This window comes from Actinia tenebrosa, unplaced genomic scaffold, assembly GCF_029948245.1.
Source record: "Actinia tenebrosa isolate PJP-AT-01 unplaced genomic scaffold, QUT_ActTen_1.0 PGA_scaffold13__45_contigs__length_12533684, whole genome shotgun sequence".
NCBI lineage: Eukaryota > Metazoa > Cnidaria > Anthozoa > Actiniaria > Actiniidae > Actinia > Actinia tenebrosa.
Genome location: NW_028292573.1, coordinates 10,887,943 through 10,905,301, shown reverse-complemented (window position 1 = coordinate 10,905,301; position 17,359 = coordinate 10,887,943). Strand labels below are relative to the sequence as shown.

General features: G+C 39.6%; 1 protein-coding gene across 1 annotated transcript in view; it reads left to right on the top strand.

The window, feature by feature from the left end:
• The window catches only part of LOC116293185 (protein scribble homolog), a 41,224-nt gene extending 29,938 nt beyond the window's left edge, over positions 1 to 11,286 (top strand). Inside the window, exons 31-37 of the mRNA XM_031700584.2 lie at positions 523 to 639; positions 1,337 to 1,399; positions 1,791 to 2,039; positions 7,021 to 7,077; positions 9,727 to 9,783; positions 10,327 to 10,354; positions 10,583 to 11,286. Coding sequence (XP_031556444.2) covers positions 523 to 639; positions 1,337 to 1,399; positions 1,791 to 2,039; positions 7,021 to 7,077; positions 9,727 to 9,783; positions 10,327 to 10,354; positions 10,583 to 10,986 — 975 coding nt within the window. The 3' untranslated portion in view covers positions 10,987 to 11,286. The remainder of the gene's footprint in view (positions 1 to 522; positions 640 to 1,336; positions 1,400 to 1,790; positions 2,040 to 7,020; positions 7,078 to 9,726; positions 9,784 to 10,326; positions 10,355 to 10,582) is intronic.
• Positions 11,287 to 17,359: the final 6,073 nt, after the last annotated feature.

Sequence of the window (17,359 nt, the reverse complement as noted above, 5' to 3'; positions counted from 1 at the left end):
TTCCTGTGCTGAACCATATAAAAGAGTTATATAACTCATATCTTACAACTACCACACGCCGTACGGGGCTCTTCCGCGAGGCTCGCTCCTTACACACTACAACTACACTCTATATTTACAACTCAACTCACATGTTGATTTTTATGGAGGGAGGAAACCAGAGAACGCGGAGAAAACCCTTGTGGCAAGGGAGTAAACAACACATCAAACAAACTCAACTCACATTTGATCCATCCTGAGACGGGACTCGAACCCTGACGACAGCTGTGAGAGGCGAAAGGTAAACCACTACGCCAGCCATACCAACCTAAAACAAGACCAACTTCCATTCCAAATTCAACTCCAAAAGGCCCAATTAAGAGCATTCGAAAAAATGTTTTAAATTTAGTTTCCTGCAGTGACGCATCCGAGATTAATTCTTACAAGGTCTTATAAAGCATTCAAATGAATACCTCATAGATAGTAGTCTGAAAACTGAAGACTTGAATGATTGTCTGACGTCGGTGATATTATTTGTCGCAGGAAATAACGTTCAATAAAAGTCCTGTAGATAAACTTGGTATCAGTATTCGAGGAGGCGCCAAGGGACACCCAGGAAACCCATTCGATAAAACAGATGAAGGAATATTTGTATCCAAGGTATGAGACAATACTCCAGTTTTGAATTTCCTGTTCTACAGGGTTAGCCTCGATTTCGTATGGAATTACTTTGAATATTCATGCTTCTAGTGAAGGTCCGTGGAGTTTCAAGAGTGTTTGTATTGTTGAAGTTGTGCATTCTTTACTTTACCGTTGGTATTTGTGAATATTTGGACACTGAAATGAGGCTTACCCTGTATAAACGAGTCAGCGATCCTTGACTAATTCCAAAACGGTCTATTAAACTACTCTTCATTCATGTGCACCTTATATATTTCCGTACGCGTTAAGCCTGGTTCTAGCGACGCAAGCTGACGTAACTCCTTTTTCTCGCTATGAAAAGGAGCGAAAAGAGCGAAAAACGCAAATCACAAGAGAACCGGCAAAACATTTTGTTTTTCTTGCGTCTGTTTGCGTCGCTACTGAGAACCTGGCTTTAGGAATGTCGTTTCCGTCCATCCATTTTCCAACCGTCTGATTAAATCAAGACAGAATCCCAGTCGCTAGGAAATTGTGGAGGCTGCAAAACATGAAAATAAACGACTTGATTTTACCGTTTCAAGCCTCCTTAAACTGACAAGTGGCGGAACATCAAAGAAAACAGCCAGCTTTAATTATAAAAAGGGATACAAATCATGTGTTATCGAGCGTGAGTTACCATCGCGTATTAAACACGTGGTTATTTTGTCATTTTCAGGTGACGGATGGAGCCGCTGCTTCTAAAGATGGTCGGCTCAAAGTTGGTCAAAGAATATTAGAGGTGAGTCAGAATTGGGTTACCTGTGGCAGCATTGTTCATTGTCAGTTCCCGTTTACATGAAGGTAGGGTCACTCTACTGCTAGTGCAAAGTGTTTTCTTTTTGCTGTTATTTGGGGAAGCAAAACAAGTCTAAAGTCGCAAGTACTAGAGCAACCTTACCCTCATGCAATTTGGCCTTAAATTGTCCCACTTTCCTTCCCTATCCTACGCCGCTCACACACCCTTCAACCCACCTATCCACTCATTCATTCCTATTTTTTTATTTCCATGCTTTCTTTGCCAATATTCAAGAGGTAATCATTCTTCTTGCAATCTCAGCGCGGGATTCCCATTTGCATTAATCACATTTAACTCTCGCCAATCTTAAGTACTTTACTTATCTGGTCTACAGGTTAATGGTACCAGCTTGTTAGGCGCAACGCATTTAGAAGCCGTCCGCGCTCTCAGATCCATGGGAGATAAAATAACACTGTTGGTGTGTGATGGGTACGATCCGTCGAAGGTGCCAGAGGTTCTACCAGGCAGTATGCCAGTCATGTCGCTCAATGCTGGTCGATCTGTTAGTGAAGAATCAATCGATAGAGACCCGCCTACTCACGAGAGAGCGCATGAAGAAATTCGAAGGGAAATTCGACGACAGGTATGATGATTTTTTCTGATTCAAAGAGTCGTCCTTGTTTTACGAGGTTAGCACTTAATAGACAGTGGCTAACAAACCTGTGGCCCTTGTTCGATGACCAAATGGAATTTAGAAGTTGGTTTTTGAGTAGGGAGGGAAACCAGAGAACCAGGAGAAAACCCTCGAAGCACAGGAGAGAACCAACTAGAAACTCTTCTCACTTATGACAACGGGAAATCGAAACCAGGTTGCATTAGTGAAAGACGATCGCTCTCTCCACTACACCACCCATCATTCGCAAGAAGAAATGAGGAGTGGTGTAGCCTAGTAAATGAAGACTCTGTTTAGACGCTTGGTAAACAAAATCAAATCAACATACTTTTAACCTAGGATCGAAACCTCATCTGTTTTTTATTTTTTTATTTTTTTGTAGAAAAATGCTTTTACTACATTATTATTTCAAACGTTAATTCTAGCATTTTACTGTACTCAAAATTTTCCATATATTCCTTATGTTTTCCGCACACATGCGCAGAAAGGATTCCCTTGACTACTTCTTGGGGTAAATCACAACCGCTTTCTTTTACTCAGTGTTTATTCAAATAGTTTCTTTACGTATTTCAACGAGTCGTTTAGTCGTATACAATTTATCGTACAAAACTCCCAAAATATAAATCGTTCCTTGTCGCACCCGTTGTTACGCGCGCGATTTGTTCTTTAACTTTCGACAAAATGTTTGCTGCATTAGTTTACTAAAACGGCGTTTTCAGTTCCCATATGGTGTGTTTATATGGCTTCCTAATGGCAATAACCCTTACAAAATGGTGAAAGTATAAGTGGTTCAAAAGTCTCCAAGACTTTCGGCACTTATATTCATCCTTACTTAAAATCTAAACATCTAAAGAAGAGTGGACAGCGCTTTTGCTTCAAACAGTTGGTCACACTGCTTATTTTTGCTAAAAATTTTAAGTACCAAACCTCCTGAAAATCTAAACTTCAAGACAGCATAAGATTTTTTTCAACGACATTTATATTACGGATTTAATTATTTCTTCCTTGCTAAATGTGAGAGTTATTGCGTGTGTTGTTTAATAAAATTCAGTAATAAACCCTTCTAATGATAAATAGCCAAGTCACAGCAAATCAGTCTTGCTTGATCGATAAGTACTTGCCATAATTGCTTACTTCAAATCACTCATTAAACTAAATATATACGAGACAGCAAACCCGATTCATCTTGTTTAAAGATAGGAAGTGTTAAACGTTGATTTTCCTCTGTTGTCTTCACCTGTCAGATTGAACGTCCTTACTCTGAAAACCAAATGGTAAGCGTTTTTCAATGCATTTTCTTTTTGGTCTTCGGTTACGAGATTATGAGTCTTCAGCCAACCGTTCAAAGTCGAATAATTTGTTTATAACTTTATTCAATTTCTGTGGGGAAAAAGAACAAATTTCTATATTCTATTTCTGTGTTTCTTGTTTAACTTGTTTTTCTCAGTGGTTTTTGAATCATAAAAAGTGTCGTACACAACTAGTTGTTAGACAGGAACAGAACCAAATTCACTTAGAATAGATATCTAAATGTCCTTTTAAAACTCATTCAAAGTCTTTGATTCATTTGATTGATATTCTCGCAAGACTTTTTCACGTCAAGAACCTCAAAAAATTTCACTCCTGTTCGTCAACATTGAAAAGGTTCACTCTGTCATTTTTGTTGCCGATTATGGGACGCAACTAATCTCTGTTAGACCTTACCCTAGGAAAGGTTAACAAAATAGCTTTGTTTATCGGGAAAATATACTAAAGACTGAATGTTATCTAAGATTTCTTGGAAGTATGAGGATTCTGTACGTCATCCGCTGGCAGTTTAGTGACCTTTTGTATTTTTAGGCTGTTATTTCATCGTAAAGGAACGTAGCTACCCTGGTTCAATCCAGACATAAGTTATCCATCCGTCAATGCAAACTAAATCTTGCCCCTAACGAGACTACCACGAGCTGTTTTGTAGTGTATCAACAAGGTCTAGTTGCAGTAATTTCGTATTAATTTTAAGTTTTTTTTGAATTGAAACTCCGTTCAAACGCCGTCAGAGCCTCGGGGAACCTTTGTTGCTTTGCTGCTGTTGTAACACAATCACTCGATAAACTTGCAATGCCTCGGGCACAAGATATCCTTTACAAAAAGGTAAAATGTCTTTAACCTCACAATATATCCAGTTATTTACGTGTTTTAATAGAATAAGTTTCTCAATATAGGAGAGGAGAGGGCAGGGGAGGGGAGGGCAGTGCGTAGTTTGGTTCAATATAATGAATAATCATGATTTGAAAAATCACTACTTCATTTGTTCGGCTTGATTTGATTCAACTCATCGCATCCAACTTAACTAATTGTGAAAAAGCCAAGATCCTTAAGATGATTCTTGATTATAAATGATCTTTTGTTCTGGGCCTAATGCTTTTTTTTCCCCATTTCAAACCAGTTTTAGGACTTTATTTTTTCTGGTTCTATTGTATTCGCAAAAAAATGCATGTTCCCGAAGTTTAGGATAGTAATGTTATCAGCCATTCCGAGGTTGAGTAAATGACTGGGTCGAGTTTGATTTGCAGTGCATTCTGGGACTGCTTTAGAGGACCAATCAGACGCCATCTTGGAAATATGTCTCCTTAAAACAGTCCCACAATGTACTGTAATGTCAGCTTGACCCAGTCTTTTCCTTAACCTGGGAATGGCTAATATTGTTTTATTTGGACCCATATCTATAATATGAGTCTGCGCAGTGTTCTCATTCCTAGTCAATGCGTACATCATATTTCTTGTGATCAACTTGTGTTCCGTCTTATTTTGGTTCGATTATCAGTCTGACGAGCTATCTTTGTAATAAACGCTTTGAATTCCTCAGTGCTTGCCTCTACTTTTGCATAGAATCGTATCAATAACCAATCAGTACATTCGTTATAATAGATCCAAATAATGATGTCATACGTTACTTGCCCCAAAAGCGCGCTAAAATTTGGCAGGCGCGCGTGGTGCAAGCATTACTTACGAAACCGGAAATAAGTCATCGTAACGAAAGTACATTGGAGTTCCGTTCATTTCCGGTTGATGTTATATCTTCAATATGTGTATACATTATAAATCCGTAATGCATTTTCAATTACTTTTAATTTTGAGTTTAGAGTTGACAATAAATGCATAGAAGAAGTCGATCGAGAGATAAAATGCGCATGGTGCGAGATTTACTTAGAGAACCGGAAGTAAGAGATCATGACGGAAGTACATTGGAGTTTGGTTCATTTCCGGTTGACAAAATCACCGGCAGTCCGTAATTCATTTTCATTAGAGTTGATAAAAGATGTACAGAAAAGTTCATCAAAGGGTAAAATGACAATGGATTTGGTTGTTGACCTCAGGAAAATGAAGTATGAAGTATATAGAGGAATGTGATATTCAAGATTATTTTGCCTCTTAATCCGCACTTTCTGCCAATCTGGCTGCGAAATACGATATTGAATAGAACATTCTTGCTCTTTCATACGTAAATTTTTCGATTTTCAATTACTCCTATTTGTCCGCTATTTCCCATTTTTCTTCCTACTTTTTCTTTCTTTCTTTCTTTCTTTCTCTGTAGTTTATCTGTCTCACTTTCTAGTACAGCGTCAGTTCTAAATTATGCATTGTCAAAAACAATTCACAGAGTCGGCCAGAAAACCTCGACAGCATCAAAATATCATTACCATTGTCAATAGTCTTATCAGCTCCAACTTTGGCTAGTGTTTCTAAATAGTCCTCTAATTAGTCTAATCTCTAACGGAATGGGCTGTAAAATCCAATGATATTCGTGTGATTCGACTACACCATCTTGACTAAAGGATTAGTTTATCTATTTATATCTGTCTGTGATTTTCACTACTTTTATAATCTCACGCTTATCCACACGACCACTTATGGCTCCACTGTTTATTTTCGAAAACTAAACTGCAGAGATAACAATCAATAATCACGTCATTTTTATCTTTATTCTTTGTCATTTTTGTTTTCGTTTTGTGCTTGTTCTGTCTAAGGTCAAAATACTTTAAAAATTAAGTGTTGTTTTGCGTAATGACGCGAGTATAGGTCATCAGGGTATGGCGGTGAAATACTCCAATATGTAACCAGAAATTTCACGTTTTTTGCTCAGTCTGGCCTTGCTATCTGATGTACTGATTCCCCATATCCGAGGACGGATAATCAAAGATAACATTTGTAACGGAAATCTGCCGAAATCACCGAAATAGTTTTTTTGATTTGCACCGGTTTATCGGGCTTCCCGTGAACCATCCCACTCAAAGGCGGTTACTGTAAGACTACACCGGAACCTTTAATTTTGTTTGCCTGGCTTACTCATTGACGGCTGTTCTGGGAGTTATTTAAGCGTCGTCTGTTCAAAAATACCGTAGAAATACACGCTGCCTAATCTAAACAATCATGGCTGACATAGACAACATAATGTCTGTTCTTCGTCAATGGTACTACTCCAAACGCCGGGTAATGTTGATTTATCTTCCTCTAGCCTGCTGTTTTATTATGTTTGGTGTTTTGTATTTTGTGGTTTACAGTCTGTTGTCAATTCTTTGGTTTGTTGAAGCCTATTTCCGATTCTCTAACCACGAGTGAGCGTGCTAACACCTCACCCCAAGATCCTTTTTACCCAAGGAATTCCGAGCACCTTTATTAATATTTTTACCAATTTTTTTACTGTATTTTAGAATCTAAGATCTTCCCGCTTAATTAATATTTCCTTGTAATGTTGAAAATAGCTCTCGAGATACGCGATAACCTTAAGTATGAAACCACTAGCTCCGAGATGGTCTCTTCTTTGCTTCATACGTACAATCTTCAAGGGTTTTTGTACGTTCTGTACTAATCTTAACCAAGCGATATAGCGTGCTCACCACGCAATATTACTAATATTATCTTGATATTATCTCAATGTTAATAGCATTTTTATTTTCGTTGTTTGTAGGAGGAGGAATCGAGAAAAGAAGCTGAAAAATTTGAAAAGGAAGACGCAGAACGCAAGGTAATAAGAACTAAACTCTATGGCTAAACATATACGCGACAGGACCTCTACTTCGCCCCTAAGGGCATTTGCATATTAATTACCTAGTATCCTAGAGTCTGTATGTATTACGGGTGACTGGTTGCTGTCACATGCAGAGTTGAGTTATAAAGGCTGTTAAGACTCTTGTGTGACTTCAGTCGGTCCACATGTATGGGGGCAGTAGAGTCAACATGGTACATACACCAAACTCCACAATGATGCCTCGATCTATCAACGCGGCTTTTACGGTTTGTCTTGTTGGAAGCCGATTTCGAAAACTTCCTCAAGTAAGAATGAAACCAATTTTTTCTTTTTCTTTTCTTTTCTTTTCTTTTCTTTTTTGCATTTTTACAACTAAAAAAGGTCCGACATTACAGTGCCTATTTCAGTCTTGTTTTTTAGTCAAAACTAATGTTACAACTTTACAAATGTATCAAAACATCACCCTGAAGACTTTTCGTAATTTTGTAGAACATTTCTTTTCAGAGCTTCTCTTTTAATTGATAATCGTTTGCGTTTTGCGTGAAGCTGTGATTATTTTTTCATCGTCGCTTTCTTTTGTTTGGATTTGCAGTCAAAATCTTCTAATCCTTTCCTGTATTCTCAGGATTAAACCCTCTGGTCGATAATTAAATAACTCATGACATTTTCAATATTTTGCCTTCGTGTATTTTGACATTTAAATCTCTGTACTTTTATAAAAATAGAACTATAATTGTGAATATTTTTGGTATTATTTTACCTATTATCGTCACTAATGATCCATGAACTGATGATAGCGTTCCGTTTAGTTTCATAAGCTTCCTTCGTCTAAGTATGCGTGAAAAGCCTTTGTATCCTAAGTGATAATCACGCTCTAGACATCACGAAACTCAAAAACAACACCATCCTGGCCATTACTAGATGTTTATCTTGACTTTCATCGAGATCATTTCAAGAATTGATATACAAAGTCTTGAATGTTTCATCAAATTCCATTTATGGGTTGAAAGACTCACTCGCTCGGTGATGTGTGGCAGCTATGCCTGGCTTAACAAAAAGTCTGTTATTATCTTAAGTACATCAAGACACCAAGTTCCTTAAATTGGTTTTGAAATGTTATATGATTATCCGTTATGGTTGTTTTTATTTTATAACGAGTTCTACTTTCTTGAAAGCCCTAAAATGACCTGTTGTGAAAATTCACGAATACTTCTTGAGAAATGATGTTAGCCAAGAAAATTCTTAAAAATTTCATATTGATAAACTTCTGAAACAAAAAAATTGAACAAAGATTCTTATAAGCGTAATTTTGCATTCATTCATTCATCTTTCTATTCTAGTATTTTCCTCTCTTTTATTAGTTTTCCATTTGTTTACTTTTGCCAACAAAATAAGGCCAAATTATGCCATCTTTTCCTCGTTGCTAGCCACTTTTTATATCGTTTGGCAATGTTACAGTAAAAAATTTTAAGGATTTTTCGAGAAGAAAACAATTCAATTAAAATCCTAGTGTTTGTTGACAACTGAAAATGACCGAAAAAAAGCGGGAGTTTTGCCAAAAGTAGAATTTTTTCTGGAAAAAACGGGTGTTATTAGTTATTCACACACTGTTTTGTTCCATTGATAAATATCTTTGAATATTCACGAATAAAAGAATAAGCTGAAAGTTCTAGAATAAAAGTTAATTTGTTGAAAATTTTCAATTAATCTTTTTATTTGTAGAAAGAGTTGTTTACGTTCTTCCCAGACGTGGTTCGTGTTTGGAATACTAATGAGCAAGTTTTATAGTAAACAACTTAATCCAGTTGACGTACATTTACTTACCTATGCCTTCTGCCTTACTCTTACTATACCAGCTGTCTTGACTATATATACAGTGACTATATTGAGTGCTTTCTACATGAGCCCCTGGCTCTGGAGAATTGAGCAAGCACTCCCCGCGTTTTCAAGGGGAAAAAAGCTTAACCTTTTATTTTTTACACGATTGAAACTCTTAAAAGCATTTCAAAGTTGAAATGTTGCTTAAAAACAATTTGTAAAGATAATTCGAAGGTGCAGTTAAGTTATTATTTCATTATGTCCTAGTGTCCCAGCCCCCAGAGAATGTTATGTAAACATTCTCTGGTATTTTTTTGGTTATTATCGATAAAGTTAATCAGAAAATTTAGCTATCATTTTAGGAGAATACGTACCCAAAATGACCGATTCCTTTACTTTCTTTTTTTCCCCGTTCATTTCGTTTCCCATTCTTTTTCATTTTCTTTTCTCGTCCGGTTACCTTCATTCTTTACTGTTGCCTTTTTTCCCCTTTCTATTTTTTTTTTTTTTTTTTTTGCATCTCTTTTCATCTCCACTTCACTTTTCCATTCATTTTACTACCATCAAAATTCGAAATGGAGTTTTAACGTTGCTACATGGTCATTGGAGTAGAGTACTTCCCTTGAGAATATTCTCATTTTTTTAAACAAATATCATGAACACAAATGACTGTCATTCCTCTTCGCTCCGTTAACCATCAAAGCCCAGTACTCTAGATCCACTTGCAACGTTTTTAAGCTAATTACGATACTATCAACGTAATTGTACGCACCCTATGTGGTCTAAATGTGTACAATTTTATTCACGTCCTCTTGTTTTGATTTTTAGGAAGCTTTAAGAAAACGGCTTGAGGAAACAAAACGACTCGACGAAGAAAACCACAAAGTAAGCACAAAAAATGTCTCGTGATCTTGTGACTGATAAATAGCATTGCTAAACAGTGACGTAAGTGAATATTTGATACCGAGTCGTTACAACCAATTAATCGCTCAAGAATGTGTCAGTTTTGATTGATTTCTCAAGCACACTGGGGGGCATTACCTATAAATAGAAATTTTAGCAATATTTGCATTTCTTTTTGAGGTTTGTACACGTAATGGTGGGTTGTCAATAATCTTTTAAACATTCTAACCCATAGCTTCCAAACTATGGGTTAGAAGTCTTGATTTTAGTGAGATTTAGTGAGTTTAGAGTGACTGGTTCATTAGAACCTTCAAAATCATTATTGTTTATTACCGTTATTTGGATGCAGTTTGTATAACATATACTGCCATTACGGGTTTATATTTGGCGCTGGGCTCTCTCGTCAATACTTGAAGAATTTGAATTTGATGAGTGGGAACAATAAAGACGGATCAAGGGATGGGCATGATGTTGTCTGGTTTTTGTATTACTGTCGTTTAACTTTGTTTTCTTTTATCTTGACAGAGTCAAAATAGCCGAGTCGCTTCTACTGGTAGGTTTGCCTTTTATACTTTATTCTTTATAATTTATGTTGGGTCTCCCCGATTAGTAAAGCACTTGTGCACTTGTGCAGAGCTAGAAGTCCTGAGACATTAATAAAGTTTACTGGTATTATCATTATTATTATCAGTCAGTCAGTGGTCAGTTTTCTACCTTACCGATCACCTTAATTATTGTTCCGTACCAAAAATGAAGATGTCATTTTTTTGTTCTTTCCCAGGCCCTGTCTCTCCAGAACAATCTCAACGATTAGAGGCCGAGGAGGCCGTGCAACGAGTCAAAGAAAAAATCCAACAACGACAAGCCAATGATAAGTCGGATTCCGACTCTTCAGATTCAAAAACCACTACAAACGTTAAACGTGCTCTCTCAGCATCCGAAAAACGTGCAATAGAAGCCGAAAAGAGAGCTCTTTTGCGGAAAGAGCGCATGCGTGAACTTGAAGAAGACGCTCTTAAAGCTCAAATCGTTATTGCGCAGGTCAAAGCCATGTCGGCTTCGTCTCTTGAATCGCTCCCCCTCGGATCCCCCGACGGGCCAAGGAAATCAAGTTCTTCAGAGAATGAAATCAATGATGGAGCTTTTAGAAGATCGTCCAGCGGCTCTACAGCAAAATCCACGTGATTATTTGTGAAGAACTAATGAAACGATGAATAATTATGACAGATAGCTGAGGCTGGCCCTTACTCTGGGGGTTTCCATAGTAACCCTTTACATCCGAAACGAATAAATGAATAGAATGGAGAAGACTGCTGACCTCCAAGCTCGTGGGCACGCTTTCAGCTTCGGTGCAAGCAGTTATTTATCCCAAGATTTTTTTAAACAGAATTCCAGTCCTTCACTTCCCTCAAAGCATTTTATTAGGTAAAACCAAACAGATTGTTTACTAGGTTTTTTTAATAATAATTTTAAGTGGACTTTTTAGACGATGAATTGTGTGTTTTTAACCGCAAAGCTCATTCAGCTTTTTATTTTAAGACATTCCCCCCCCCCCCCCCCCCCCCCCAACCTTCACTGGTGGGGAATTTTATTAATCATATTCATCGAAATATTTTAGTAGTTACCTTTTTAATTTAACATAACTCACGTGACCTTGTCACGTGGTAGACCACGTGCTAGAAGAGCCAATTCATTCTCCTTACAAAAAAAAAAATTGGTAGAAACCATTGTTAGTCTTTAAATTTAAGTCTAGAAGACATGTTTGAGAATCAATCTCTAAAATTAAGAATCAAGAATCTTAGCGAACATATAAATCATCTCAGTCTGGCTTACACAGACCTCTATCGACCTCACCTTGAGAGAGGACCTGGGAGTGTAACTAATTTAGTTTTATTGTTGGCATCTTGATCCGCAATTCTCCCAGTCCGTTCCTCAATCAGCAGTCAGGGTTTGGCCGAGAGGGATCTGGTTGACCAAGACTGAATTTATCTCTAAGATGCGCACTGTGCGAGCTTAGAATTCACTATAGTCTCCTACGCAGCCACTATTATTGTTAGTGGAGTAAGCGTTGCGTGATGAAACTAATAGCGGCTGCGTAGGAGACTAAATTCACTACCGAATCAATCCGAGTTTGTAGATAATTATTTTTTGAATTATTGTGCTCAAAATATATAATGTACAGAGTAAGGATAACAAGTTTTAAGTTCTAGTATATGGAACTGTTTTCTTTTTTGGTTGCAAATGAGGTGAACATAAGAATAATCTCTTGCACCAGGGGAATCTTACCTCCGTGGAAACATGCCTGATGCATATAGGAGTCCCTCTACAAGATGGAGCCATCTTACTACTACTGCTACTACTAGGATGTTTTGCGAATTTTTTATTTGATTTTAAATTCATTGCCTTGCCAATTAAAATGAGTGCTAAGTAAGGAACAATATGAGGTACGCAAAGGATCCTGGTAGTTCGTAGTGCATGATGCTATCAATCACATGCACCTGTTTTATGGCCATGTGATAAGAGGATAGATCCCATATGTCACACTGGAAAACAAAACTGCCTTATTTTCCAAGAATTATTGGAATAAGCTCTGGTTGGTTACAGAAACGATAATAATTTTTCAAAACCACTTGTTTGAATTAGGGGGGAATACTATAAGCACACCATAATAAAAAGCGAAAGTGTATTTTCCTCGAATAGTTTTTTTTGTTTCCGAAAATCTCTATTTTTTTTTTTGTGATAGTCAGCATTTTAAAAGTTAAAATGCTTGCACTGTTTAGAATTAACAATTAAACAAAAGAAAACAATTTTACTTGACCTTGTCAATACCTTTAACCATGGATTCATATGATGATAAAGAAATGTTAAGGTCTTAGAAGCACTAATGTAAAGAAATGTTAAACTCCAAACTAGATGGAATGTGGAGTAAAGATTTGAAAGTGAAATAATGAAATATAAAATAGTAAAGGAAATGTGGTCGTATGTGCATTAAGTTTTAATCAATTATTATTGTTATTATAACTATTAATATTATATGAATCAATGTTACATAATTTTAGTTTAGAGCATTGTCTCGAATGTGTATTAAATGTAAGAAAAATGTTTTTATACAGAGGAATAAATCTTATCAGAAAAGGGAAATTTTCATTCTTTTGTTTTTCTTTTTACTTTTGTTTTGTTTTCGTTTTATTTTGATTTTATTGTGTTATTTTTTATTATAGAGTGAAGGCATTTAACCCGTGAAATAAAAATTATTAGTCAACGTGTAATAGTCGAATAGACACAAAAGAAAACAATGGAATTGAGGTCTACTAAAGTGTGTTAGTCTAAAATCTATTTCACGGGTTTAGAGTGAAGTCATTAAACCCGTGAAATATACATTAGACGTATACACTTTAGTAGACCTTAATTCCATTGTTTTCTTTTGTGTCTATTTGACTATTACACGTTGACTAGTATTTTTTATTTCATGGGCTAATTAAATGCCTTCACCCTAATGACTTCCCTCTAGGACTTCAACTATTTAGACGTAATTATAACTCAGGCATGAACCAAACAAAGATGTCTTCTATTGTTTAATATTAGCAGCAGTTAGGCGGACTCGCGAATTGCCGGCATTGCCAAAAATCACAAGTCGAAAAACACCAGGGGGGGGTGGGTTTTTGGAGGTCGGTAACCCGCGGAACAGGGGGTCTTGCGCGATCTGCCGGCAGCGCGAAAGGTGCCTAACTGCTGCTCTGTTGGGGTCGCAAATGGAGGGAAAGATATTCTTTAGATATACATGGCATCCGTCAACGACATTCAAAACGAAACTGTGCGCAGGCTGGGAAATCAGGTGATGGATAACTCAGATGCGGATTTTGTCTTCGCTACCTTCATGGAGGGAAAGACAGACAAGACTATGAATCACGAGATGGCTGAAAGGATAATCGACAGAATGCCGGACGGTGACTACCGTTTGGAGTTGACGTTCGTGAAGTATTTGGACGGCGAGTGGGTGATAGAAAAGGGCCGTAATCCCATCAGGGCGTCTGGTAAGCAGAGTTTGTTCGTCTTGAATAAGCATACGCGACCAGGGGCATTGGAGGGAATTGACATGCTCTTCTACGAGGTCGCTTACCCGGTTACCGTGGTCATTTACGGCGCGTACGAGATTAAGGAGCCGGACGTCAAAAAGTTGCGACCAATGCGACATCCGGGTAATTGTGTTGCGAAGTTGGTAAGAGAGTTCTTCGAAGATTCCTCTCGTGGCTGGTAAGCTTACGCCAAAAAGAAGAGAAGCCATCAGGAAATGGGAAAGAGATACTAATAGGACTGGAGGCTCCATTGAGAACATCAAGAAGTTAGAGACGGCCTTAGAACGCCGCATACACGTGAAGGACATCACGGACGGTCGCATTTACGAAGGGACGAAAAAATATGGAGGTAGAGGTGCCCCCATTGTCATCTACCAACACAACGGACACGCTTGGCGAGAACTTAGGTTCCCCAAAAAGAAGGAAACTAAGGTTTATAAAATGTCACCGTTGGCAGAATTAGTCCACGAGAATTCCGTTTGGTTAATGGACGCGGAAGGAAGTCAGTTTATGACGCAGGATGGTACTCTTTACAGGCCTCTAGTAGAACACCAACGCATTCAAAGTGCTTGTGAAACCTTAGGGGAAGACTTCTCAGACGAGGTCCTTAGCTCTCGTAGTTTGGACTTTTTAGCTGCGAAGAAAAGAAACGGATGGAAGTCCACGCCTAAGGAATTCGCCGACATAGCCAAAGCCTGTGTAGAGCATGGTCATGGAGGTCTGTGGAACATGGAGTATGACGAGAACGAATACGTCTCCTTAGACATGAAACATTGTTACCCTGCCAGTTTTAAGGGATTGGGGGATTGTAAGGAGTATTACGACCGCTACGGGCATCCAGATTCGCAGTTCTTTCGCGTGTCTTTGCCCGGTAAATATGACGCCCCCAAGTCTACGGGGTTCGTAAGATTGACAACATGGAAGTTAGCAAAGGGTTTACATCCGATAATTTACGCGTGGTATGGGAAACACCTGCAGGAGAAAGAATGGATTCCCATACCCCTGCTGAAGTTTCTCGAAGAGCGCGAGCTTCTCACATACACCGCGCATGAAGCCATATTGTGTCATTCTGCATTTACGAAATGGCTTCCGGAGCATAACCCCACTGCTAGAATCGTCATAGGCAAATTCACCCAAGGCGCGAAAGAAGGAGAAAAGCACATGCAGCGGCGTTTGATAACCGATGACGGAGAGTTGAGCTTCCTCGTAAAACGCGCACATGAGCAAGGAACCATGGTGTCCGTAGAGAAGTGGAATTATTTCATAGAAGGCCAAGGGGAACGGCAATGGAATGCGTTGTGTTATTACCAAGATCATCGCCCGCAATATTACCATTTACGCGCCAGCATGCTCGCATATGCGCATATTAATCTATTGTCAATGCTGTTGCGGTTCGACAAAGAGGACGTTCCACGCGTGGCCACGGATTCTTTGTATGTGAAGCCCGAAGTGTTAGAAAAAATGCAAGAGTTTTACACGGAGGACGAACTCGCGGAAAGTGGTCAATGGCGTATAAAAGATGAAGAGATAAAAGCCTGGAGAGAACGTGTGGAATACCACGGGGAACACGTAAAAGGTGCCACCGTCCCCACCGTGGAGCCATTGCCATCCGTTGTGGACCCCATTTCTTACCAACGCTTTTCGTACCTGTACGGGCCGGGAGGCAGCGGTAAGACCACCAGGGTTTTGGAATTATTTCCTCGCGTGAAGGTGTTAACGCCGACACACCGCCTTGAAAGAGAATTGACGGAGATGGGTTACGACGCGCAAACGTACCACAGCTTCTTTCGCTGGAACGGTCAAAAGTGGGTGCCGGAAGCAATACGCGACATACCCCCGGTGATATTATGGGATGAGATTTGCACCGTGCCATTAGAAATCCTACAGGAATTTGTGGACTTCTTCCGCGGAAAGTGTCAAGTGATATTTGCCGGAGATCCATGCCAACCTCCTCCCATTTGCGGAGAAATGCCCCATAAATGGTTAAAAGGAATGGTAGACCATGCAGAGGAAATCAACGCCGACTACCGTAGTAAGGATCAAGTAAGAAACTTAAAGGCGGAACTTCGGGGCCTCAGTGATGCCGAGCAAAACAAGACGCTGCGTAAACGCATCCGAGCGAAGTCTTACGAGGACTTCCTTTGCGCGTGGCATCCAGAGGATTTGGTGTTGAGCAGCAAGCGCGCAGCACAATCGCGAATACAGAAAGATTTGTTAAGCGTACACCGCGAAAGATTCCCTGGCCATTTGGTGCCCGTTTGCTACAAGCCCCACGATACCCGCATGCAGAAGAGAGACGTGTGGGTGCCGGGCACCGACGTCCAACTGCGAAACGCGGTAATTCATGATAAAGTCTGGGTGCCTATGGGAAAGGTTGAAAAAATAACCTCCCATCCAGATTGGCGTTTGGGATATTGTATGACAGTCCACAGCGCGCAAGGGCTTACCATAAAAGAAACCTTATGGATCATAGACCAGCGGTTATGTTGGAGTAATTTGATATATACCGCTGTGAGCCGTGTGGAGCATGCCAAACAGTTGCGGAGGGCTTGGGGTCCGCAATTGCGTTACGATAAAACGCCAGAAGATATAGCAAAGGAGAACATTGCCAAGAAACTCCTTCGCTACAAGCGGCACGACGAAGAAAAAAATATGACGTTCGACCTATGCGTGGACGACGTCTATAAGAAAGGGGCACGGTGTGCCAAGTGTAACATACCTCTACTATGGAGGTTTGACCCAAATGACGATCAGCAGTTCTCCGTGGATCGCATAAATAATAAACGCGGGCATTGCAGAGGCAACGTAAGACTGACATGCCTAGAGTGCAATCGGGCGCGTGGAGCTGCGCTACTCTGAGTCTTTGGGGACCATGAGCAGCTCTTCCTTGACAAATCCGCGACTTGGGCCATTTAGGTAATACAACACGGGTTGCCCTTCCTTGGTGATGGACTTCGAAATTTCATACGTTTCCAGGGACCAGTTAGGATCCGTGGCTCTCTTACTGCCACCTTCGAGTTCCCCCGGCTGATAGAGGTATCTGACCACTATGTTGCGGGGTAGCTTTTTTTCCTTCAGTCCGACCGCCCTCGAACTTCTGACGTAGGACTTGTGCTCCACGTGTTTCGTTTTTATGGCATCCTTGGGTTTCATCCCCGTAGCCCTGGCCGCCTCGTTATTCAAAGCCGCGATGACCTGGGGGAGCCTCTGGGTCCATTCCCTGTTGCGTTTGGAGGGATCTTCCAGCTCTTTCCAATACTGGTATCCAAAGAGACGCTCGGCCAGGGTCTTATTGAATCTTTCGACGATGCTCTGACCCCTGTGGTACTCTGCCTCGGCTCTCCTAATCTTAGTGTCGTGGTCTTTCAGGGTCTTAGTAACCACGCCCATGAACTCTGTCCCCGCATCCACTTGCAGCAGCTTAGGCCATTTCAAAACGCGCTTATAAATCCTACCTAGGGCTTCTGCGACTTCCCCAGAAT